Source organism: Mchenga conophoros, linkage group LG18 (genome assembly GCF_057382185.1).
Source record: "Mchenga conophoros isolate Kocher_MC1m ecotype Shallow Benthic linkage group LG18, M_conophoros_male_GT1.1, whole genome shotgun sequence".
In the NCBI taxonomy this organism is placed as follows: domain Eukaryota; kingdom Metazoa; phylum Chordata; class Actinopteri; order Cichliformes; family Cichlidae; genus Mchenga; species Mchenga conophoros.
Window position 1 is genome coordinate 13,100,023 of NC_140543.1, and position 26,843 is coordinate 13,126,865.

At 42.8% G+C, this 26,843-nt stretch overlaps 1 protein-coding gene across 17 annotated transcripts in view; it reads left to right on the plus strand.

The window, feature by feature from the left end:
- LOC146553336 (receptor-type tyrosine-protein phosphatase F) overlaps nt 1–26,137 on the plus strand; it is a 163,477-nt gene extending 137,340 nt beyond the window's left edge. For 11 of the 17 annotated variants that reach the window (XM_085254644.1, XM_085254643.1, XM_085254647.1 and 8 more), the window contains 14 exons: nt 1,610–1,722; nt 4,141–4,173; nt 5,551–5,648; nt 9,214–9,337; nt 9,676–9,851; nt 14,367–14,486; nt 15,175–15,329; nt 15,808–16,093; nt 17,367–17,545; nt 21,501–21,627; nt 22,554–22,679; nt 23,719–23,873; nt 23,980–24,115; nt 24,757–26,137. In XM_085254644.1, the coding sequence (XP_085110770.1) occupies nt 1,610–1,722; nt 4,141–4,173; nt 5,551–5,648; nt 9,214–9,337; nt 9,676–9,851; nt 14,367–14,486; nt 15,175–15,329; nt 15,808–16,093; nt 17,367–17,545; nt 21,501–21,627; nt 22,554–22,679; nt 23,719–23,873; nt 23,980–24,115; nt 24,757–24,825 (1,897 nt within the window). In that variant the 3' untranslated portion in view covers nt 24,826–26,137. The remainder of the gene's footprint in view (nt 1–1,609; nt 1,723–4,140; nt 4,174–5,550; nt 5,649–9,213; nt 9,338–9,675; nt 9,852–14,366; nt 14,487–15,174; nt 15,330–15,807; nt 16,094–17,366; nt 17,546–21,500; nt 21,628–22,553; nt 22,680–23,718; nt 23,874–23,979; nt 24,116–24,756) is intronic. The other 6 variants (XM_085254649.1, XM_085254656.1, XM_085254659.1 and 3 more) reach the window with 1 other exon arrangement.
- Nucleotides 26,138–26,843: the final 706 nt, after the last annotated feature.

Consider the following 26,843-nt stretch of genomic DNA (forward strand, 5'->3'; position numbering starts at 1 on the left):
CCTTCAAGACTGGCCCCATCTGAATATGCCAAGGCATCACCTGCTGCTGAATGGGCCATTGTGAAGTAAATGCCAGACAGAGAAACTGCTGAAAAAGAAATGTTCCCATCTTTTAAGCTGACATTTTCCACTGAGACCCATTCCTCTACTTTTAGCCTTTTTTCCCCTCCTTTTCCTGCTTCCCTTTGGCAGGAGTCGCAACAAAGGGGCCTGTTCTAGCCTCATTAAGCACACCCTGTACTGCAAACACACTCATGTTCTCACAGTGTGCATGTGCGTCTACTTTACATTCTCACATTTTAACCATCACTTTGAGCCCAAGATGAGCCACATTTACTTTAGGACAGCACTAAAGTGTCATGTAGCACTGATTGGCATCTGAGTGGGTCAGAGGTATGGATGAGGTGTGCAGAGGACAGATCTCTCTCATCCCCTCCCTCAGTCTAGCCGAGCCTAAGAGCAAACTCTGGGAAAACCAGATACGGTCTGGCTCAGCTCTCGGCTGGAGAGGAAGTGATGCTTGTCATAGATTAACCGTCATGCAGCTAGCATTAACTTAAGCCTCTGCAGCATAAGATAACAGGTGGCAGAGAGGCCCCCAGCCCCAGTGGCTGAGGTGGACCGGGTTAAGGCTGTGTGTGCACCAGCAGCTTTGTGTATTCTCACCACGCTGGGCTTCAACAGAAGGCCCTGCTCTTTCCTAAAACCCACGCTCGCCACTTGCAAATGGAGTGCAATGAGATGTGAAATTTCCACAGGGCACCCTGATGCTTCCTTCCGCCCATTTCCATTTGCAGTCAGAAGGCTTGTGAGTGTGCAGCTGTATCTGTATGAGTGTCTCTGTGTGTTTGTACTTGTAAAAGTTGGAGAGATGGGAAAGCGTACATCTGTGTGCCTGTTTGTGTGTGTATGTCAACAGATGCCGGCTATCTGAAAACATGCTTTGTTTTCCTTTTCACGGTCGACTGAGCTGAGCCAGTCCGAGCTGTGCTGCTCTGTTCTGTGCTATGCTAGACTCAGCTAGGCCGGGCCCAGCAGCACAGGTGCTGGAGAACTGGTCTAATTACCCTGTGTTGTGCCACCCAGCTGATGAGCTAATTACAGCTTCCGCCTGTTTTCCTCTCAATCTGGAAGCCAGTAAACACAATGTGTTGTTAGCACTCGCGCACACAAACAGCAGCGGAAAGCACACATTTCTGTCTTTACTACACACAAACAGGCAGTCATGTACACATTCCCACACTGCAGCTGTCACCTATCCAGCCGCAAACAAGCCAAACCTAGCCCACTCCAGGAAAATTACGGTGTTTCTTCAAACACATTAAACTCCAGTTTTTTCAAACTAATGAGGATGATGCATACTATCTCTTGAATTGGTGGTCCTCAAAAGTAGCTTTGAAAACCATCAACTATGTCATTAACCTCATCAAGTGTGAAACAGCATGAAAATGTGTGCATTTTTTGTTTGTTTTTGTTCTGAATAGAGGAATCACTGATGTAATTTTGAATCTTTCTGCATACAGCCTGTATGCTTTTATTCAGCGTACGGCTAACTTTGAGCTTAGAGCTCAGCTTGAAATGCTCTTACTGTCTGCTTCTACCACCACAGGAAGCGTGCCTCACCCTTACCTAAAGACGAGCACTCGGGTGGGGTGAAAGACTCCCTGCTGGGCAACTCTTCCGACCCTGTAGAGATGAGAAGACTCAACTACCAGACCCCAGGTAACAAACAGCTACACAAGGAACAACAAAGAGTTTATGTAAACTTTTCTCTGCTTTCCGCTCTGAACTTTCTGAACTTTCTGGTTTAAGACAGTAGTGACACAGTTATCCGTGTTATTAAGACAGTTGCAAGCTTACAGAGTTCTGCTTTAATAAAGCATTCGAAGCTCTCTTTGTAATTTAAAGCTTGAGGGTTGATGTTTACAAGTCGATGTAACTTTGATAAGACGGGGAAAAAGGCATCAGCCTCAACTTCTTCTCATGGGTCTGTTTAAGGGTAAACCTAGAAACTTGTACATGTGTGTTTTATTTTTTAATCAGTGCTTTGCAGGAAAAGAATTCAGTTTTTTAATATCAAAATGAAGAAAAAAGGATATTCTGCTTTTTGACTAGGGATTTGAAAGAGCGTCATTTCCAAAATGAAAGCGCTCCTAAAATTCATCAGTCGTTAACTCAAAAACAGATTTTATCTTCAGTGCTGAAAGAATATATAAAGGTCACTCATATCTTTAATAGTATTCTTTAATGTCTTTTATTTTCAAGATTTTTTGAAAAATAGTAGATATTGCTTTTTTTCCCCCCCCCAACTCGAATCTGCACAGCCTTCCCTGAAGCTGAATGCCTTCCTTACTCATTCCTTTGATGGATCTCTTCTTTATTAGTGTTTTGTAGCATGTGTTACTTTATGACATTCACACGTACGGCTTATTTGATTTGTTGTCAGGAAGAAAATTTCACCAATTCTTTAAAAAAAGGGCAGCAAGCAGAAATCAACAAACTGTGATCGCGTCATACCCAGCTGACGGTATCAGTGAAGTCAGGCTGAGTGAATTCAAATTCCAGCCGCACACGCTGCTGAAGTCTGTGTGTGCGTCGTGTAAGGGTGCCCGCCTCGGCATCCTCCTTCTTCCTTTTCCCCCTGATCTTCTTCCTCCTCCTCCTCTGGTCTCTTGCTCCTCCTTCCTCCATGAGCTCCTTTCATTCCCCCCAGCTGATAATGAGTCCTGCTGCCTCTGATGTCAAGGTGAGCCAGGCGGAGGGAACAATGGAGCTGAGACAAAATGTCAACCTCAGTGCACGCGCACGTTTCTGTGTTTTTCCTGTGTGTGTGTGTGTGTGTGTGTGTGTGATTGTGTGAGCGCGTGTGTATCTCTTCTCACGGGTTATTAAAGATCCCATTTGCCATACACTCCCTCGCACGCACACACAGAGCCCCTATGAACCCCTGCAGAGGAATTAAGCAGTGCTGTCGCTCTGAAAGAGCTCTGTTCTCCCATCCTCCCACTCCACCTCTTTCGTCTTTTGTCTTCCATTTCCCCCTGCAGGGTAATCTCTTTCTTTTTCTCCCCTTACACCCCCCCTTTTCTCTCTCCCTTTACGTCAACAATATCTCCTTCTTTTTCTCCTTTTCCACCTCGCTGTTTTGCTTCAAGAGTGGTGATTATCAAAAATTACCAAGGCTGTGTCTAGCTTGTGAAATCATAGAAGACTCCAAGCCTGAGCTGAGAGAATATTGAACGGCCCATTCCTCTGTCCTGTCGCTCTTTTCTCTCTTTGATTCGCCCCCAGCAGGTGAACATTCCTGCTCTGATACTGATTGTTGTCGAAACGGTCCGGCCGATTGCAGCTCACGTCTCCGGCATGTTGGTTTGTTCAACAGGCTTTCGGCTGTGCGTTTTTTGGCACTCCAGCAGCAGTCGTGTGGTTCTCTGAGTAACTGACCTGATTTATCCTTGACAGACGTGGATCAGATGGTATTTGCAAATATTTACTTAAGGTCATTTGTTGCTAACACTTTAAATATAGCATCAAGTACCACTTGGAGACAGTTTGCCGAAGTAATAGGAAATCACTTGTTTATGTGGGGAATGTGGTAACTTCATTAAAGAAAAAAAAAGATGTTTAATGAAGCAAAGACCACTCTTATTAGGAATTTAAACCAGCCCTCAGTTTAACTGAAAAAGTCTAATTATTACCCACTCTGTCAAGTTGTTCATCACAGTTGCTTGGCTTCCCGATTGACTGGGTGGGTACCTGTGCATGCAAATGATTCACATACAGAAAGGGATTTTAGCAAAACCTTTACCTTCAAGTAAAGTTTTCACCAACCAGATGTCAACATTTCCTCTTGACACTTAAGCTGAAACATCTAGTTGCCTTTACTCTGTGATGCAGTGCACTGAGTTTACACATCCTGCCACAGGAGAGTACTTTAAAGTCAAGCTTTGTATGCACTTTTGTTTAACAGTGTAAACTGCACTACTTGAATTGTCCCAAGAGGGCAAACAGCACTTGCTGCACACTCCAGCTAGCTTGAAAGGTTATTTGCAGATACTGTTTGGCCCTAGTCTGGTCTTGAGCCACCTCCATTGATTGAGTGTTCTTCTTCCTTCCTCCTTCACTCTCCTCTCTCCACAGGTCCCAGCTCTCATCGCTGCCCCAACACTCCAAGTTAGTCTGCTTTCTCACCTACTGTGTATTTCCCACACATGCAGTCTTTCTTCCCTCTCTCACGAAACCCATTCCCGCGTTGCAATCCTGACAGACATCATGAGCCTACAAGCTTACAGCTTCTGGCATTCCAAGGATGCTGCAATGTCCTCTTTTGGTTGTGAACTTCCCACAACACCTTTATGATAGAAGCAGTGGATTAGATGGTTTCATGGGTAGTTGAGCAGTGCGGACAGTTACACATGCTCTACATTAGCCTTGTTATCTATGGCTTCACTCTCCATTTAACCAACAACACTGCTGTAGAAAAAAAAAACCTTGGTGAAAATGCACAAACACATGTACACCGATGTTAATGTGTTCATAGGCTCCTCTGTGTGATAGAATTCAATTTGGGTAATTGGCCAGGTCTCATCGTGTACAGCGGCCATAGTTACTAGCCATTAACCATTAACGTTAGAGCATTATTAGGGCTGGAGCGGTCTCTCATCTGAAAGCATGACCCATGACCTTATAGATGTGCTCAGCCAAAGGCACTAATGTTAATATATCTGCATTTTTAAAGCGTCTGATCTGTGTGACTTCAAGGCTGTGTGTAAGGTTAATGATGCTCCGTGTATAACTTTAAAGTGTCTTCATGCATTACATACAGTTAACTTTTAACACATGAGCCAAGTTCCCAGCAATCCCTTTAAGTACATAGCCCTGCCAAGTTCAGAGGCACAGGGGGAATTTGTGTCGGTAGATTAGCAATAAATCATCCAATAACCCAGCGATGAGAAATCTAGAGAGCGGCAGGGGGGTTGTTTGAAATTAATCCAGCCCGAGCGCTCCAGGCTGGGCCGAAAGATAGTCTATTTTAGGGAAAGGGATTTTCAAAGAAATGAGTTTTGGCTGGTGACCAGTCAGTTTTTTTTCCTCAGTAGGAAGTGACAGTGTGACTGATTTGTAGAGACTTGCGGGTTCTTGCTCTGGGCCCACCTCTGCCACCAATTGAGCTTTGTGGAGTCAGAGAGATGTCTGTCTCCTGCTTCCTTCAAGGAGCATGCTCACCCAGTCACTCATGTGCATCTCCGTATCAGCCCCACCTCTGTCCTACTCACTTAGCATGACGATATCACCAAATGTCACCAAATGTCACAAGCCTGTTTCAACTTGTGCACTCTCTCTCTCTCTTTCTCTTTTCTCTCCCTCGCCTCATGCATTGTTGAACAAAGTGCACACTCCTCACTGTTACACAGCCACCCCATGGTCCCACCGGCAGCCTCACTCACCCTGTGGTCCTACCAATGTTTGTGCAAGTCAGTGTTCGTGTTTGACGCAAAAACAGCCAGGTCTCACTCTTTTCTCCCCCCCCCCCTATTTTTCCTCTCCCAGGAATGAGGGAGCACCCCCCCATTCCCGTCGCTGACCTGGCTGACCACATAGAGCGACTCAAGGCCAATGACGGCCTCCGCTTTTCCCAGGAGTACGAGGTAAGAGCAGCGCACTAACGCTGTATCAGACATTTTCACTCCTTCAAGCGTGAAAATGTGTTTCTTTGTTATGATATCTGGGGGGAAGTTTTTCTCTTTGATCCCATATGCATGTATTCTAATAGATTATGGAAGCCTTCTTACGCGGACATTCCTCAGTCATTTTTACAACTCTATTACCAATCTCACTAGGAAAGCAACACTTACATTAAATGCTGTGAGATGCCTTTTCACAAAACTAATAGGTGGCAAGTTGCTTAAGCAATCTGTGTGCGTGTTGATGTTTTCCTGAGGAATGTTATTTTACAGGCAGCCTCTGTGAGAGATTATCTCTAGTCTAGTGTTCTTCCTCACAAAAACAAAAGCAAATTTGCATTTAAAGTGGCACATTGTTCGTCTGGGTACTGAGCAAGGCCAGATGAAGTGGAGAGGCATCCTTGAATGCAGAAAAAACAAGAGCCATCTTTTATTTATTTGCTGATTTGTTTGATGTGTTTTCTTTAATTAGCTTTATTCCATCAATGGGTCCAACAAGTCTTTTTTTTTTTTTTTTGGACTGATTGTTTTACATCGATTTAGAAGGTCATGTTCTCGCCTCTTTCAGTTTGTTCCTGACCGTACATCAAGATGTTATTCTGTGCAATTTTGCACCCCGAGAGAAACAGCAGAGTAATTTTGCCAACCTCATAACCATTTCCCACGCAACATCATAAGCCCAAACTATAGCAAACATTTTATTTGAGCTGATCAGCTATCTGCCCCGTCCAGTGATTACGGGGAAAATGACATCAATTTGATAGCTTTATATAACTGTTCTAACACACTTGCTGACCCACAAAGCAAGCTAGATAAATACAATTATAAAAATTCTTCCTTGAAAATGTAGTGTTTGTGTACTTTGCCTTATGAATGATAGAGGCCTTGTTTATTCAGTTTTCATTTTTTGGAATACTCCCAGCTAAAACTAACACAGCAGCTGTGTGATTAATCCTTTCTTTAGAAAGCGTTAGTGTTTTGCTGCAACACGTTGGAGCTGAAAATGTGTGTTGGAATTTTGCAGGTTCTAGTTTACAGGACCTGCTTTACTGAGAAATGTTTTGATAGGCCGCCGACCTCTGCAGGATGTAGCCTGCCTTTCATCCAATGACAGCTGGGATGGACTCAAACCAGCCACGATCCTAAGTTAGATAATAGTTAAAAAATGGATAAATGGACATTTTGTTCACTGAAACATCAAATATCTCTGAGAAGTAGCCGTTAACAGTGCACGACAAATTATGCATACATTTGTCTGCAAAGTTTTTCATTTTATAACGTACAGAATATGTTTCTAAAGGACATTTTCTGACTCGCTGTGAAATTAACAACTAACCGGGGAGATAATTAGGCCTTGGTAAAAATCTGCTCTCAATTAAGTTCTTCCTTGTGTTGCTCAGTGCCTCTCTACAACATCACCCTGCCGGCCTGTTGAGTTAGTGTAAACGAATCAAGCCAGAGAAGTGGCTTGTATGACTGCAGGCAACCAGCCCAGCACCATTCCCTTCCTGCACCAGTCATTCCAAGCCAGGGAAGACCCCCTCCATCGCCCGGCAGATGGCCATCCATCTCTGTGCCAGCCATGGCGCTGTGGCAGAGCTCATGGCGCTTTGTCACAGTCACGTTCGCCGGCTGCTCCCGTTGCGTCTTACCCCAAGGCTCAGAATATCTAGTGGCTTTGCCACTTCCTCTCATCACACTGAGCAATGAGCACACTGGGTAATGAGCAGAATTTGTCAATCAGGCATGCTGCAGCTCCCCTGACAGTCTTTTTATCGCAGGAAGCAATATCATGCAGCCGTCGTCATAGCAATATCATTATGTTTATTTTAAAATATTTCCACTGTGTCATTGAGAGTACCTTGGGCATTTGCCTCTCACCTCTTTCTGCCACTTCTACCTCTAACTTGTTTGCTAGTTGTCATCAGCCTAGTGTGCCTGCTGTGTTCACTGAGCTCTCAAATCGATATGACATGTTTTGACTGCAAATAAAATTTTTCTCTTCACACTGACGGCCACGGACAGAAAAATTGGCAGTGCTGAGCTCATCAGCAGCAATAGGCTTGTGACCCTGTGACTCTCACCGCAGAGCAAATTGGAGCTGTAGTTGCATATGAGCATTTTACATTTTTATGTCCTGTTCAGAAACAAAAGTGCAGAATAGCTTAAGTTTCAATTTTAAGCCACATTTATACTAATGTAGGTGCCACTTTAGGAACGCTATCAGTTCATTGTGTTTGTAAGAAAGCAGCTGAATGGCAATTTGCTGTACGTTTGATTTACAAATAAGGAGAACTACACCTGCTTTGTTCGTATAAGGACTTTTTGCAGAAACATTTAATGGCCCAGGATCTTTATTTTCCTCCTCTCGAGGCTTCACCTTGCACCATAGATTTTGTCCATTATCCGAGTATTTTTACATGAAAGCTGTGCTGTAACATTTTGACGTAAAATGACCTGTAATAATTAACTCATTCACTGCCAGGGTTTTTGAGCATTTTTACTCATTTTTGAAGAGCCACAGAAAACTGTGTGTTATGATCATATAAACGCTGAACCTACCAAAATGAAGAACAGACTCTCTTCTTCCATCCAAAAAAAAAAGCTTGTTTCTACCATTTTCCATTCTTTAGTAATCAGCTGTAGAAGAGAGGTGGGTTCCACCAAAAATGCCTGTTTTGACCACAAAAAGGGAGAAAACGAGCTTTTTGTGAAAAATACATTTCAAGCAGTCTGATGTTCACTGACAAGCTGCCCGAGGTTGTATTCTAGCCCCTCCCATTGAAAAACGTAATTGACGTCTATAGACGTCAATGGCAGTGAATGAGTTAAATTACTGAAGTTGCATTAAGTTAGAGAATTAATTTTGAATGTGTCATTTTAACTCCTGCTGGATTTGTGAGGCACGAGGCCCGGGAAATTACTGGACATGGTTCCGGCGTGAGCTGTGGGGGATCGATATGGCATAACAAGAGATTCTGTGACATTATCTAGCAAGGGATAAGAGGCCATCACATATCTCCCCGGATCGATATATATGCAGCCTGCTGTCGTGTTAGCCCAAGAGACAAATGACGTAAGAGGGTCAGAAAGAGAGAGGACAAAAACACAAGCCAGGAAGATACGATAGAGACAAGAACAAACAGTTGTGGACACTGCACCAAATTGTGCAGATGACCTCCCAGGATAAGGTAATTCAGTGGAATTGTCAAATTGTGGACTGCAAACTTAAAACCTTTCTAACTTCTCAACTAAAACTAAAGCCTTTCTACACTCTGCCTATGAAAAATTGAGACCCTTTATATTTGTACTTCATTAGCATAAGACAGCAAATGTCACGCAGATAACCAAACTGTTAATCCACAAAAAGCAGCTGCAGAGCAGCAAGCATCAGGGATTCACTTTGTAAGCTGGTATCCACAGCACAGCTTCTCGTTTTGCTCGGTGGCTCTCTGTTCATTCTCTCATAATCATTCGTATTTCATTTATTCATTTTGTTGTTCCCTCCTTCCTCTGTCCTGTCTCACAGTCCATTGATCCAGGCCAGCAGTTTACCTGGGAAAACTCAAACATGGAAGTAAACAAGCCAAAGAACCGCTATGCAAACGTAATCGCCTATGACCACTCCAGAGTGGTGCTCACCTCCGTTGATGGTAAGAGCTCACGTAACCGCTTAACCCCTCAGATAGCTATTGACTGACACCGCCATCGATTGAGGCCTCCTTCAAAACTTCCAAGGACATGTTGTACGCCTGCAGGTGCAGGTTTAAAAGATGAAAATTTTGCACACATAAGTATCTTTTTTTGTTCCGTATTGATTTAAGCATGTAAATCATAAAGACCTGTGTAATCTAGGTGATTGACTGACAGGTTGTCTTTGACTTCTGGCAGTGTACAAAGGGAAAATATCCATAAATGAACAGTGAAATATTATAATAGTTACTGTACTGTCTAATAGGAGTTTTATGCACACTGTTTGTCTTTTTTGCAGCCGTTCCAGGAAGTGACTACATTAATGCCAATTACATCGACGGCTACAGGAAGCAGAATGCCTACATTGCTACTCAGGGGCCTCTGCCAGAGACACTGAGTGATTTCTGGAGGATGGTGTGGGAGCAGAGATCCAGCACCATTGTCATGATGACCAGACTGGAGGAAAAGTCAAGGGTAAGGAGAAGCCTTAAAAATATTGTAATGTGCAACTTCATTCCTCAACAATTCCTGCACAAAGCATTAATCATGCATTGATTTAATTTAATTTATTAATAATGAACCCCATAAAAGTGATTATAATAAATTATTAATTGCAATGATAATAATGAATTTTAAGTGGTACATAATGTTTAATGCTTGTTAATATGTTAGTTGTAAAATATTTTGTTTGATATTATTGTTTATCTTTTTTGTTCACTGTTGAGTGACAAATCAACAAACCAGTAGCTGTTATTGGTGCAGAGAGGAGAGCAAAACGAAGAACTCTTGTATAGAACTTAAAGCCACCGAGGCTGACAATGCTGCAAACAAACCCAACCATCAGCTGACGTTTGGAAGTCAAAAAGTGGACAGAAATGGAGTTTTCTGATACACAAATGGCCTGTGTATATATATTTATGTAGCTTCACACTGAGGAACTTTACACCCAACAAAGCCTGAAGGCATATAGACACCCAGTCCTGCTTTAAAGCTGGATTTGTCAGCCTGATCAAAGTCACAAGGACTTCAAAGGATATTTTGCTTGTCTGCGGACAGTATCGCTTCATGTTGCTGCTCTTCTCCGCAGTCTTCGGCAATCTCTAAAAAACTTCTGCGTGAACTCTGTCTAAATATGTTTGTGAGGTAACAGCACAAACCTTCGTACCGTTTCCGATTTCCCCTCCTGTTGTTTGCTTGTCACTTACGATGAAGTTATCCTGGCAACTGTGCGTCTAACTTTGCAATCCTGCTATTGAACGGTCCCACGTGAAAGTGATGCATGTGCACTGCTTATATATTCAAATCTGATAATGCAAACTCTTTGATTATTTAAAAATTGTTCAATACTCGATTTCTGCGTATTTATTTTTGGCACTTCCTTATCAAGGTTCCATACATATAGTAATACCACGAAAGCCACAGCACTATAATGAAATTTCTGAAGTTGGAATGAAAAAGGATTGTCATCTAACAACAGTTGTGGGCTCCTAAAATAAATCTATGCTAATAAAAGAAGTGGAGAAAAAAAGAGAAAGAGCACCAGACAACTTGAGATTCAAAATTGGACTGGGTTTATTTAATTACCATCACAAAATCATGCTCATGAATTCCTTGGAGGGGGAAAAAAATATCAGCATGGAGCCCTGCCAGTATGTGCTGTTTTATTAGTGTATGCATACAGTACCCTAATAAAAGACAGTCTCCAGATGAAGAACGGGAGAAGAGAAGAAGTATAAATAAGAGTTTGTTTCCAAAATCCCAGACTCAAGTGTTTTGGGGGAGAAGATCATTACCTGAAGCTGAGTTCATCTATACTGATTCTTCGCAATTGTTTTGTCAAGCTTTAAATTACTTGCTATCCTTCACAACATATCATCTGTTTTAATTTTAAGCTATCAGTGCAATCAATCATTTAGGCAAATTGTGAGCACAATATGTCTTCTCAGAACAGAACTCATTTATTTGTTCCTCGGAGAATATATTCAGCTTGATTAGATGAGTTTTATTGCACATTCACTTGATGGGGAGGACATACTTGTATTCACAAACGCCTCTTGGTATATTTAGTGCGTCTGAGTGGCAATTTCAGAGCCCTGTGACAGATAAACAGGCTCTCCTTCTTTGAGCCCAGAGTGGTGGCTGTGCATATACATAAGGATATAAAGAACTGAAACACCACGACACGAGGAACCTAAAGAAAAATGAATAGGCCTCGGAGCCAATCCCCACCTCCTACACACATTTTGAAATCCGCTGGTTTGCCAACACCATGGAGAGAGACACAAAGAACCAAACCCGCCTTCAACCAGCTGGGGGTGGAAGTATTTTTCCAAATCATATCAGACTACATTGGATTTTTTTTATTTTTTTGTGTGTGACATCACAAGAGTGGTGGACGAAGCTTTAGGGGTGTAGTTTCATTTCCGAACCAGGAGGTGGTGTCTCGGTGCAGTGTTAGCCCCTCCAAAATCATTTTTACTTTGCATGAACCTTCCACAAACTTCTATTTTCAGTATAGCTTATAGCTTAACGCTCACAAAGAGCTGTGCAGTAATACTTTGTAAACATATTGTGATACACGTGGTGCATCCAAATCAAAGCAGTCTTTCTCTATACAGAAGATTAAACATTTAGTTTAATCTTCTGCATGTATGTGACAACTTTTAAATGGCTTTTTCCAAAACGGTATCAGACAGCCAACAGTCAGCTAAACTGATTAGATTCCCTAATTTAATTTTGGAATAATATTGAACACTTAGGCTCCAAACTGTATCAAACAAACAGTGTTTGCAGTGTGATAATGAAGAGAAATGCATTGATACATTTGCAAAATCATCCCAAAATAATGCCTGTGCTTCTAATTAGACACATGGATTTACTTCACTGTTTCAGGGAATTTTGTTTTTTAGGTCCACTCCTTTTATATAAATACACAATCTTTATTTGTCTGCGTCTCTCTCGCAAATGCACTCAGGCGCATATGGTGCGTGAGTCAACCTCCCACCACCCAGTTAGACTGACGTCTCATGCCAAACAGAGCAGCTGCTTGACAAATATAATGATGAGATCCGGCCGCAGGAAAAATTTCTGCTTCCTCTTGCATTACTAGTTAGTAAAACCCTAAAAGGTCAGGACTCGAAATGAGACCAGTGGTATTACTCACGTGTGTGTGTGTGTGTGTGTGTGTGTGTGTGTGTGTGTGTGTGTGTGTATAGATAAGAGGTCTATGCCAGCTGCAAAAGGCCAGGTGACGACATGTGAGAAAGCAAGGTTCAAAGCAGAAGCAGATGATAGTGAAACCTGGAGCCTGTGTGTGTGTTCGTGTCCCTCTGTAGTGCTTTGTGTAGGAGAATATGCCACCCAACCTCAGGCAGCACAAAGATATTCATTACAGTGGTGACTGCTAATCCATATGTTTGTACGGCAAGCAGTTCCCCATCACTCAATTGAGTTTCTCCTGCGAGGTCTGCCTCTGCCTCTGAATGGAAACTGTCACCGGGGGAGGTGAAATGTGAGGGGGTGAATTTTAGTGCATTTTGTGTGTCAATTTTTACCAGCTTTCTGAGACAGCCAAAGTGCTTCCAAATGTCAGCTCTGTACTGCAGTATCAATATGATTAGCTCACCCGTGCCACATCTCTTCCTCTCATGTTATCCAAATCAATATCAGCAAGTTCTTGTCCCAGGATTCCTGACGTTAAAGCTGATTCTGTAGTTGTTGTTTCCGTGCCTGTAACTGACTGGGGAAAAGCCTTGAAAGGGTCATACTGAACATGAAGTGCTTCCAAAGACATTTTTAGACAAGCCAGGAACTAGAGGGGAAGACCACAGACTGTATATTAAAGAGAGAGGATATTATAAACATGTCTTAAATATCTTATGTTATCTCAAAAGAGCACATCACTCTGAGTGCAGACCCCTTGTTGTGAGTTTCCAGAAGTAGAATAGGAACCACTCCCAGTTTGAATTTCAGAGACAGACACCTTCTCTGTTTTTAGGATTGGGCTTCAGACTTTCTTTCTTGATCTTTAACCACCCCATGTTTATGCCCCTATAACCTTGGGATGAATGAACTACCTTCATGTTTCTGCCTGAGCGTTTCCCACTTGGGCAAGACCAGGCTGGCTATTCCGAGTGTTTAGGTATCAAGGTGATTCATCACCTTAACCATTAAACTTTGTTCAATAGTTGTTGAAGGCGATGAAAGCATTTCTAAATATCAAATGACTGATTATGTGATTGCATTTTTGTAAGTCCAGTTTTTGCCAAGTTACCTTCAGCAATTAAATTCATCAGTTTGGTCAGGAAAGGTTATTTCTGAGTGAAGAATAGCTGTGAAAAGAAACATTTTCTTTTTTATTCTAAAGTAGTGACAACTACACGTTGCTAAGCCACAAGGAGTAAAATGAAGGCCAGTCGTCATTTCAGAGATACACAAACACTCGGTGCTAGTGTTTGGAGAATCTTTAGTCTCATCCACAGCGAAGTTTGTGGATGAGACCAAAGATATGGAGCACATATGGAGCCAGGTGGCCGAACCTGCTGTCCATTCACGGCTGGCCAGAACAGGCTTTTAGACACATCTCCCTCCACAATGCAGCACCCGATCAGCACAAATGCGCCAAAAGCATACATGACAAAGGAGTGCGAACCACCCGACAATTAGCTAATTGAAAATGATCACAGGCTGGTAAAAGACAAAGTGGGCTTTTTATGCTCGATTGAAGCCCGCTTCAAATGTGGACACACATGAACGCTCATGCAAAAGCTTGCTTCTGCAGTGCTCTTTTTTTTTTTTTTCTGTAGCGGATACCTGAGCTGATGCCGAGTCTTCAGTTTTTAATTAGACAGTGGACAAAGCCTTTGATCTGACCTCTTTAATGTTCCCTCCTTGTTAATCAGTGTGATCCTACAAGCCTCTCACTAGCCTCGTGGTGCATACTCGCAGCAGTTCACTCCTGACAGCGTGCCCTCTCTTTTGCTTCGCCAGGTGAAGTGTGACCAGTATTGGCCATCGCGTGGAACAGAGACCTATGGGATGATCCAGGTCACCATGTTGGACACTGTAGAGTTGGCAACGTACAGCGTCCGTACTTTCGCCCTCTACAAGGTAGAGTAGCCTTTTTCATTTGCAGTCTAAATGCAATTCCTCATTTTTCTGCAGACAGTTAAAGGCTATTATACATGAATAATTTTTCCATTATTGTAATTGTTTTTGTAACTTCCAACATTCATCTCTTCTTCTTTTAAGAAGCACTTTTTTCTCTCAATTTGATTCGTATACTTCAGTGCAGTGATGATGTGACTAATGGTTTGTCCTTTATTTCTCCTCTTCCATTTCTTTTTTCCATCACTTGGTTATAATTTCTAACATTATTATAATTCCTAATTAAATGCAAGTCTCTGGCTGGAACAATTAATTGGTTTCAATCAGAAATGGTGACAATGCCAAGAAACCCCTTCAGAGAAACCGCTGGGGCTAAGTTCCAAAATTATACACGTTATCTACACCTACACTTGCAGCATGATCACAGGCCTAAAAGTAGAGCGCTCTATGTACTGCTATCAAAGTTATGCGTTAACTTGAGACCTTAAAATAGTTAATCACATGTGCTTTTCAGACTTTACTGCAGATTTTACGTGAACGATGAAGAATGATGAATCGCATGAAAAAAACAGCATGACCTTTACTTATTAAAGATGAAAATGTCTTACTTTAAAGGAGCCAGTTACACTTTACCATGCCAGGATCTCCCACTAGGCTTCCTGTTTTATTGACTAAACTGATTCACCCACAGAATGGCTCCAGTGAAAAGAGGGAGGTGAGACAGTTCCAGTTCATGGCCTGGCCAGACCACGGGGTGCCCGAGTATCCCACACCGATCCTGGCCTTCCTTCGGCGGGTAAAAGCCTGCAATCCTCCAGATGCAGGGCCCATGGTGGTCCACTGCAGGTGGGAACATGAAGAAACAAGCTGTGTTTTTAGTAGTGCATTAATCAAACAGAATAATAGATACATACTAAAAACTGAAATACCATTAAAATATATTTAATGGAAGTAACAACTTGTAACAACAGGAGTTATGAATCTGCTCTGTAAAGGACATCATTTGCAACAGAGATGATAAAATGTTGTTCTTGTGGACACTGATATTAATTTGCTGATGGTATTATTATAGAGTAATGATATATTAATTTGCCCCAGTAATTTGTTACTGTTAGCAGGTGTAAAACAACTAACCCCGGATGATAAGATGCTGAGTGTTCAGCTGTCAAGTGTAGAGAGAACATTAAAGAACCGGGAATCTTACTATACTCTACAGTCCTCCTGATTGCATGTTTGTTTTTTGTGTTAATGATGTCTTTCCACCGCATGATGATCGTCTGTACAAACAGGAAAACATATTAATTTTTCCGTTTCTCTCCATCAGTGCGGGCGTGGGCAGGACTGGCTGCTTCATTGTGATTGATGCCATGCTGGAGCGCATGAAGCACGAGAAATCTGTAGACATATACGGCCATGTGACGTGCATGCGTGCCCAGAGGAACTATATGGTCCAGACTGAGGACCAGTACATCTTTATTCATGAAGCCCTACTGGAGGCCGCTACCTGCGGCAACACCGAGGTGCCAGCCCGCAACCTTTACGCCCACATCCAGAAACTCACCCAGCCCGCACCTGGAGAGACGGTCACCGCTATGGAGCTGGAGTTCAAGGTGATTGACGCACACACATCAAATAAATTTCTTTCATAATTACATAAGCATATTTAACTGTAATCAAGAGTGTGTAAAAGTCAATGGATTGCTGCACAGGAAGTGGTAATAAATAACAAAAGTTACAAAATAAAGTTACCATTCTCCTTGTTTTTCCTCACATTAACGAAACCTGTTTGCTCTGCTACTTTTATGGTGGAATCTTGTCAAAGGTGCAACAGATTGCAGCTGCAAAATCCGTGTCGGTGTCACAAATAATTAATTCACCCAATCGGCCACTGCACAAGTATTCTTTTTGGGGGTTTTTGTGTTTTTGAATCAGTGACATCAGCGCTGAGACATCACAGCCGTTTGCACGGCAGCATCACTGCATACAGACCAACACATGTTTCAGGGACAAATGTACAAGAACAAGCACACATAAACACCAACACGTGAGCACACATACACATGGAGAGTTACAAAATGACTGACACTCGCACATACACACAGCTGGTGCTCAAGGTCGCAGTCACACGCGCACACCTTCTGTCAATAGCCATTGACTGTGATGTTATTACGCACTCTCCTCCCAGCGCGGCTCTGCCATTAGCCCTCTTATGACCATGATCCATTCTGTTTGAAGTGATAATAGCATCTACACTCCTGCCAACAACAGAGAATGAAAGCGTGAGAGAATGATTGTGGCGTACGTGGGGGCCACAGCCTCCATGCCCACACAGTCTGGCCACATCGCACACGCACGTGCACAAATTCTCCTGGAGTACGATAACTGGGCATACACGCTCCTGTGCTGTCCATCTGTGCTCTGTCCACTGCCAGCACTGAGCATGTCACGCCTACAGTCCTTCAAGCAAGCTCTGGGACGCTATGGGAGACAGTCTACTGCAGACAGCAGATTTCTGAATCAGACCATCTCTAGTTAGGAGTAAACTTTTGAGTGGACTTGTTGTGCTTTTTCCTTAAAGTGGTTAATGCTCATAGTAAATGTGGCGAGTTGTGCTTCAGACTCCTGTAAACAGTTTTCTTTTTAACTCTTGGTACTCTGTAATGTCAAAGAGAGCAGATATCCCTATTATGATCATCTTAAACACATAATTCTGGCTGCGAGCAATGTAACCCTGCCCACCTGCTCTTTAAACCTTTTACTTGGTAGGGGTATCCAATCAAAAGAAACTATGGATAGAGAGGCATCCTTGTTTATTTACTTGACTGATTTTTTTTCTCCCTATCTCTTTCCCTGCCTGTTTTCTTCCCACCGTTTCTTAAACAGAGACTGGCCAACTCCAAAGCCCACACGTCACGCTTTATCAGCGCCAACTTGCCCTGCAACAAGTTCAAGAACCGCCTGGTGAACATCATGCCTTTCGAATCCACGCGTGTCTGCCTGCAGCCCATCCGAGGTGTCGAGGGCTCAGACTATATCAACGCCAGCTGCATCGATGGCTACAGGTCAGTGAAGGACTTCGTCTTCGAGATCTGAGCAGCTGTGAATTTAAATAGCTGATCTTGCGCTTGCTGTAAAAGGCGAGTGTGGCGTTATTGTGTTTTTCTGGCAACAAATCCAAACCAGCTAAGTACCACTCATCCACTAACTTCACTACAAATACTGCAGTGTCTTTGACTCACATTTCCAAGCCTGTTTGTTCCTACTGCAAAAGAAAATTGTATTAAAACAAAATGTAAGCCTTGTTTCAAACATTACTTTAAGGAAAACTTACAGGATTAAGTGGAGAATTTATGGAGTAATTTGTTCAGATACTGTTGGTATCCCCAAATACAAACAGCACCAAGTAATAGAAGAGTTTCCCACGCTGTCTTTGAAGTGTCCTTATGAGTGTTTCCCAAAATTCACCACCATCATCTGCACATCACCATCCCTGTTTATTGTCTGTAGACAGGCTGTGTGTAGGCTTTCACTGCTTGTTCATATTGCTAGTTTGGACAGCCCTGTATGGGTTAGGCATATTAGGGCCACTTAGAATATTGGGGTGTCACACGGTGTGCCACCAACCTTCTGTCTGTGTGTGTGAGAGGGGAGGGGGTGACGATGGGAAATCGTGAGGGACATACAGAGTGACACAATAGGAATGGCAGAAATTATATATGCTGGAATAAATAACAAGTTAATCAATTTATTGTAGGGTGTCTTCCTCTCTCTTGTGCCCCCCCTCGGCCCCCCTTGTTGGCGCCCCTGCCTGTATGTGGGATTGGCTCTAAATAAACTACAATTTGAATGCTAATCGTAATTAAGAGACATTTCAAAGGTTGATGTGTTTTTAACAGTTTTTAAACAAAAACAAATTATGTAATGCATTAAAAAAATGAACTGTATCAGGCTTCGGCAACAGATGCAAAACTAGTGCAATTAAGAAATTGTTGGTTTTGTTTCTGTCAGTGGATTCATAAACATTAAGAGAGTACAAAATAACACCAGGCAAACCATTTGTGGTTGTTTGAGGGTGTTCACATCTAATTTGTGGTAACAGTAAAAGGCTTTTAGACCCTTTTTATACACAGGGTCAGACTGAAGGCAGAAAATGAAGATGAATGCTGTACAGAGCTGGCAGAGCATCACCAGGGAAGTGTCTGCCAATGTTAATGAGTACTAGAACTCAGGCAGACATTGATAGAGCGGGACTTGCAAGCAAATATTAAATACAATAATTACTTTTTTGTTAACCTTTCTAGTTAGCCTCTGTCTCCTGACTTGGAAGTTTTCATTCATTCCTGTATGTAAACACTCTTTTGCAGCCATGCTCCAATTCAGTGTCCTGGAGTCCCGGCTTAAAACAGCAAAGCAATGCATCGCTATGCTGATACTTTTCTGACTATACTGCATGTAGCAGGCCTGCAGCCTTCTTTCTCTTTTTTTTGGCATCACTGATTGTTACAGGTGTAAAGAATACCATAGGAAGGCACAATGGAGTGGATAAAACATATGGGAGGGGATTGGAAGATGAGGCAGCAGTGGGCAGTTTCAGCTGTAAGAATTACTCCCGGCTATGTCAATGTGACTTTCATTCAGTAAGCCACTGCTGCCTTTATATTGAGGCTTCTGCTGCTGTCCCCGTGAGCTCTGTGAGTCCAAATTGCTTCCTAGAGGAAGGAAGATGAAAAGGTGCCTCTCTGTTTTATATCTATACAAGCATGGGCAGTGATGGCTCCTCTATGGTGGAAGTAAAGCGGATAGAGTCAGGTAGCATGAAATGTCATTTAGTCCATATGGGGGCCGTGACCGAGACAACACCTCAACTCCCACCTCCCAAATCCCCCTCCCCCACCCCCATCTTCAGTCCTGTTATTAATGAGAAGGTGCTCCACAGAGGCAGACCCTCCATTGTTGCTGTGTAAATGGCATAATTGCAGCAAGAGAGTATCGTAATGAAGTGCGATTTCTAAAACCCTCCCTGCCTTTTTCTTCTCTCTCTTCTATTTTCCCCGCCCGTCTCTGTCTTTTTCCTTCTTTATTTTTACCCCTTTCTATCTGTGTCTCTCTCTGCTCTCCTCCCTAATCTGTCTCCTTTGCACTTTTTCCCCCCTCTCCCTGTCTCTCTCTATCTCCTCCCACCCTTTTCTCCCACTCGCCATCTTAATTTTTCCATCCAAACACCATGGCAGAGACAGACATCCGGGTGGGGACCTGTTGTGTGCACCAGCGGCACTGTGTAATTAAGCTGCTTTTAAACGCGGGCATAAATAAAAACTAAACAGGGGCCTCCAGTGCCCTTCACCCCAGCGCCTTCAAGAAAAGCCAATAATATGCTAAGCTAATGAGAGGCGAGCCATTGATTCCAGCTATGCTATCAGGGGCGCAAGCCCTGGATATGCTCCGATGCGGGCTGGAGTTTTAGCATTGTAATGAGGTTGAAATGAAACACTATGTCCTGAAGCACTGCAGTCATGTGGGATGATGCAGAGAGTGCTTTGTGCTGTTTGGCTGTGCACTCATTGGGACACTGCAGCGAAGTTGTTATTGTGTGATACACTTTGAATTGTTTTTGTTTTGGTTAGGGGCCATTTTATGGGAGGGTTAGAGGGGTCCACCCTATTAATTTCAATTTTAGTATTCATCCCCTGCTTAGCTCTGCTTTTTCTTTGCTTCCCTTTCTTCCTCTGCTGCTCTCAAATCCCCCTTTCCTGCTTTCTCATTTTCTTCCTTTTCCTCTCCCCCTGCCTCCTCTCTTCTGTTCTCTTCCCTCCACCCTCCTCGTCCTCGGCAGCGAGTCCTACATTGCACTCTGATGACCAGCTGGAGAGAGCAGCGTTCGCTCTTTCATCTCATCTCAACATCCTCTCAGTACTTTGCACATCTCTGCTGTATAGTTTGCGCTTTCTTCCCCCCGTTTTCATCTTTTTAATTTGATTCCTCACTCTTTTCGCCTCCCCCTCTCTGTATGTCATCTCTTCTCCCCCAATCTGTTGTTTCTGTGTTTGTGTGAGCGAGGCCCAGAGTACATTCTAATCTCCCAGTTCCACATTAGCGCTTTGCCTGCAGCACCTTCATTAGCTGTTCAGCCATGGCTCAGCGTGCGTGTGTCTGCATGTGAATATACTTGCAGAACTTTTGCACCCAAAAATGCCTACACCTGAATGCCAGTTTGCATGTGTTGCAAACATGTGAGAGTGTGTGCGCACATGCATTCTTCTGCTTGGGTTTGTGTGTTGGATTACTCAGAGACTGCTCTCTGTTGATCGGCGCTCTGCTGCCATCTGCTGCCATCTGCTGTTTGACAAAACAAACTGCTCAGCTGGACCAAAGTCACGTAGGACACCAGCACAGCTCTGGCACCTCAGTGGATGAGCTCATCTCTCGTTTTGTGAGCATATCAAGTGCTGCCTCTCTCTCTCTCTCTAAGTCTGTGTTTCAAAGAGGAAAGAGGGGGTCAGAGGATCTACAGGCTTGGATTACTCAAGAATGAGGATAGCTGCCATCAATTATTTACCATGTACAGTAAATATGCAGGAAATGTCTTGTTGACATTGTCACACTTTCAGCATATACAAAGCCTGCAAACAGGATCTGAAATACCCAGCTAAACAGCTTCAAGCTGCTTTTGTTTACCTTTACTAAATATCACATTGTGTATATACTGTAAATGTGTATATACTGTAAATGTCATGCAAATGTGTTGGGTTTTTGTTTTTCTGCCCTTTAAGTTTTATTTCAATAAGTTCATGTCTGAGTATTCAAGGACTTTGTAAGACGTAATTTTCTGGAAGCACAGTGGGAATAATTCCTTTGCTAACCACTCTGCAGCCACAGCTCTTCTTTAATCATTTAATCCTTTCTGGTTATTGCTTTGGGATGTGCTTCTTAATGCCAGTTGTAAAAGCACCATAAAATTTATAATTATTATGTGTGATCTTTACTTTTCGCCTCCTCTGTGTGAATTTGCATCTTCAGACAGCAGAAAGCCTACCTGGCCACCCAGGGCCCGCTGGCTGAAACCACTGAAGACTTCTGGAGGATGCTGTGGGAGCACAACTCCACCATTGTTGTCATGCTCACCAAGCTACGAGAGATGGGACGGGTAAGACGCGAGCGCAGACTAAAAATGAGATGACAGTGTCTATACGTGGGCTAGTTTCTTCTTTCAAGGGTTGAACTCCAAATTGTCTAACGCCGTCACTACTTTTGAGACTTAGATTTTAGTTTTAGGATGCGCATCCTCTCTCTGAATTATATGCCTGCGAAGTATAGACTGTAAAGCTGCACTCGGGGAACACTTAGCGTAACACAAAGGCTGGATACGGGGGCAAACCGCAAGTCAGGCTCCATCATGGCATACCGCTCGTTAGCCGCCCCCTCAAAGAGGTACTGTTAGACTGTTTTGGAGGTTTTTTTTGTTTCTTAACCTTTAAACAGTGCGAAGTTGGTTCTTTTCAGTTGTAATGACAAGTTAAAATAACCAAGTGTTGGCTCCAAATTTTAAGGGTACAGCATAAAAATCATATTGTCTAAACTTCACTTTCAGCGAAATGGCAAATAAATCTCTCAGATCATCAGTCACATTCCTTACAGGGAAAGAAATGGGACACTCATCTTGGCAGCAATTTGATTAAATCCATAATATCTTACTGTGAGCTGTTCTGTGATTATGCAGGTGATTCTGACAGCACTCAACTGCATTTTACAGCTTTTATCACCCTCTCAGCCGTAATCACAGCTGATGAAAAAAGCTCTCATGCAAATCATCGCTGTAGTTAAGAACACAAACAAATTATGTAAATATTTTGCCACCTAAGATGAATCAGGTAATATTTCAGAACCACAGATTAGTCTATCAGGATTTTCTTTTGTAAGCAGAGCCGTTCTCATGACTCCAAATGATTAATGACAGTAACCCGTCCTAAAAACATACCAATAACAAATCGGAGCAGTCATTTTTCCCCTAATGGAGAAAGGTTGTTTAAATTTAAGAGCTGAAAGTTTCTTCCTTCTCTTTTTCTCTTGTAGGAGAAGTGTCATCAGTACTGGCCAGCAGAGCGGTCAGCCAGGTACCAGTACTTTGTGGTGGATCCGATGGCTGAGTACAACATGCCTCAGTACATCCTCAGAGAGTTCAAAGTCACAGATGCCAGGGTGAGTTCACTCTGTGTGTGTGAAACGCTGCATATGTGCCCACGTGTGTGTGTGGACTCGAATATGTCTACGTACATGTCTTCAAGGCAGTGGAGGTGGGGAGGTTCATTGGCATTTTCCACAAATACAGCCGTCCAACCAAAAATCCATCTTAATTTTAGGTTTTCATCCGAACGCTGACATTCACGCTAAGTGTTAAGAATTATACCGACTGTAATTTCAAGGTAGAGATGATCAGAACGCGCTCTGTGTTATTTTTCCTGACAGGCTGACATCAAGTGAATGCGCCATCAAACATTTTCACCCGGATTTAGCATCAGCGTGCTTGTGCTATGAATCGTACGCGTTTTTTGTGCTTCTAGATGTGAGCGTGTGTTGTATGTGCGCGTGCACGCCGGTGCATGTGTGTTTCACGATCGCTGTGAAAATACATGAAAAGCATAGCCTTCAATCCCTGAGGGCCAGTACTGCAACTCCCTGTGATGCAGTAGTTTCAATGAGCTATAAATATACTTTACTGTCATCTGAAGGCTCCCAGCACAGCAACACTCTAATCCCACATCCACTCTTTCTTTTATATGGGTGTGTGTGTGTGTGTGTGTGTATAAATATATGTTCCTCTCTGCAGTTTGCAGACCTGAATATTTGTCTATATGTATGTTTTCGCTTTGTGGGCCACATTTTATGGTCCCTTCTGCAATCCTGTATAAACAAAGGTTGAACAAATTATATGTTTAGAAATGCGCTCATTTACTCCGCATAATTCTGACACTACGCTGCCACAAATCTGTCACTGTGATCCAGGTGGTCAGCTTTATTCATACTGCGTCTGAGGTAGATATTTGATGATCAGACGGCTGCAGTGACAGCCAACAGGATACTCATAAACCTGCTGGGTTGTTGTTTATTTTTCCCCCCTTTTGAGTTCAAAGCACAGCGAGATCTGTGAAGCGCACACTCCAGAGTACAGCAGAGAGCTATCGGGTCTCTCTTTTAAATGAAACTTCTCTCTGAAGCTCCATATCTGCTCCCCCCTCAGGATGGCCAGTCCAGAACAATCCGCCAGTTCCAGTTCACCGACTGGCCAGAGCAAGGAGTGCCAAAAACTGGAGAAGGCTTCATAGATTTCATTGGACAAGTGCACAAAACCAAGGAGCAGTTTGGACAGGACGGACCAATCACTGTACACTGCAGGTGAGGAGAACGACTGTGCTTTGGACTCTGCTCCCACCACGACTTAAATTTCAGAATATTTAGAGAGCAGGTGTAGTAATACTGTCTGTGTGTGTGTGTTTGCTAGTGCCGGGGTGGGCAGGACCGGAGTCTTCATCACCCTCAGCATCGTGCTAGAGAGGATGAGGTACGAAGGTGTGGTTGACCTCTTCCAGACAGTAAAGACGCTTCGCACCCAGCGGCCCGCCATGGTGCAGACAGAGGTAAGGGCGATGTACTGATCAGGCGATTGTTCCCGCAGTGACAGGACGGCGTTTGAAAGTCAGCGTTGTATATTTCTCTGATTTAAACTCTGTGCAGTCTGAAGTGTCCCTTTTCATTTTGGTGCCATAAAAGCAAAGACTTACTGACAAATCCTTCCTTAATCAAAAAAAAAAAAAGGTTGTTGGGAGGAGGGGAGGGGGGTAAGAAATCCCACAGCAAATTCAACTAATGCTATCAAAGCAGCCCTGCGTCAGATTCTCTTCAAGTGAAGAAATCGTAAATACGTTACATAACAAAGGATATTAGAGGGAAAAAGACATGATGTGAATTCAAATGAGTTCATAAACCTTTTAAGGTTTATGATATAAAAATGTCTTTTTAAGATATAAAAAGAAAAGGAAAAACATTGTAGCGCCTCTAGTGTAAATACTGAAAAGTACTACAGCTAGTTTTGAGAAAACCTCTGGCCTGCTTTTTAAAGCTTTGTTTACAAGAAACCTTAATAAATGCAGATTACAAGAAATGCTGCTTTAAACCAAGTTAATGAATATTTTGTTGGCTGGACGAGACCAGTCATTATATTTAACAGCAGGAAGTTCGATGACAACTTTCTCACCGTCTTCTTCCTTCTTCTCCACAGGACCAGTACCAGCTGTGCTACAGGGCAGCACTGGAGTACCTGGGGAGCTTTGACCACTATGCAACGTAACCACTCCCACCGAGCACCTTCCCCGGTCAGACCTCTCAGGAGTGTGCCAAGTGTCCCATCTCAGCCGCCATCCAATCACTTGATCCCCCCCAGTCCCCGCCCCCACCCCGCTACAAACCCTGTCCCCTCGCAGCTACCGGAGGGGCGGAGAAAGGGATGAGCTTGCTGACCCGTTGACGGTTTTTATCCATCACAGAGATACACGCCGAGTTAACCAACCACCTGAGATTTTTTTGCTTTAAAATAATAAAACATTACAGTGACTATTGACAACTATGACAACTCTTGTACAGACCCGACGGCGCAGACTGGCAGCTCGTCTCTCTGCTCCGCCGAAGCCAATCCTCCCTGATTGTCAAAGGCTACTGGTAGCACAAAGAGAGCATTTTCATTTTTTTGTTGTTGTTGTTTTTATTGTGTTTTTATGATTCATTTTGTCAAACGTTATTGTTTAATATACATTTTTTGGGGGTTGTTTTTAATAATCGTTTTAATATCATGCATTTCTTCTGTCTTAAACTGCCCAGCAGCCTCGGGTATGCATTATTTTCATAATCATTTATAGGGTACTTTAGCAGAGGGGACATGTGTTTTTAACATGTTCCTAGGTACTAATACAGGAGGACCACTGTTCTCTGAGCTGCTCTCAGATGTTTTTTTGTCACATCACATTGTTGTTTTTATCATTTTATGTGTCATAAACGTTGTTTTTGGTCTTACTCAGTTCAATAGCTCAAATTTTGCCTTTTCACTTGCCGTTTCAAGTGTACGGAAAAAAAAATCAACTGAGAAAATTGATTTCAGAGCACAGACTTGCTGTAGTTGTCTTGTAAACGTGGTAGCTAGCTAAAAACACAAGTGAAATATCTAACAAGAGACTAAATCAGAGTTGTACAGAAATGGAAAGCACATTATTTGTACGGTTTTTGGGTTGTTGTTTTTTTTTTTCTTCTTTTTTCCTGTTTTGTTTTGGGGGTTTTTTCATCAGAAGCCTATGGCATTGAGGCCTTCATACTCCACTGAGGAGAACTTACCTGAGGAAAGACAGACTTTTATACCCAAAGGGTAGGCGACAGAATATAAACTTCCGCTCTCTGAACATAGATGCTCTTCAAGTCCCTCCCATCTCCTCACTCACCATTAACCTCGGTTTGCTGGAGTGGAACCACGCAGACCAGACGGGAGCGGAAGTGGTTCATATGGGCTGAGGAGCAGAGCCATCAGCGTTGGTACCTGTACAGAATCAACCATTCCTACCAGAGGGAAAAAGACTCAGCCCTTTGGACTGATATTATTTTATACAGAAATAGAACTCTATATATATATATATATATATATATATATATATATATATATATATATATATATATATATATATATGATTGATTATATATATGTACAATTACACATAGATATATACACAGCTTCAAAAGTATATTGTTAAAAAGGATAAATTCTGCTGATCTACCTAGAGACACCGCAGAGAGCCTGCTGTCCTAGCGTGTGTATTAATGGAAACACCCGTTGTATCTACTGTACTACCATAGTAACTTTGACAGCCGGTTGTTCGCCCGAATGAGGAAAAACAGCACAAAACCCCCCCACGCACACCCCGACCCCATCGAATGGACGACTCCTCACTCGCCACGGGCATCGCACCGCTCAAGCACACAGCTTCTCCCACACAAACTGCAGGAGGGGAGCTTCAGATCCACAAAGATCCTAAGTGTGGTGGTGGTGGGAGGAATGGGAGGGAGTGGGGTGGGGGGACTTGAAAACGCTGGCAAAAAAAACAAATGTTCATTTTTACCTTGTGAATGCTTAGTGCTGTAGGGGTTCGATCTGTTGTACACAGTCTGTTTTCTATTTGTTGATAAAGAACTGGAATTTCAAAAGAAACTGTTGATGATAAAAAAAAAAAAACCATTGATGTTAATAAAGTTACATAATTGGGTTTTTGTACAAAGACTGGCCTGTGATCCTTTGTTTCTTACTAAAAGTGAAAAGTTTACATCTTA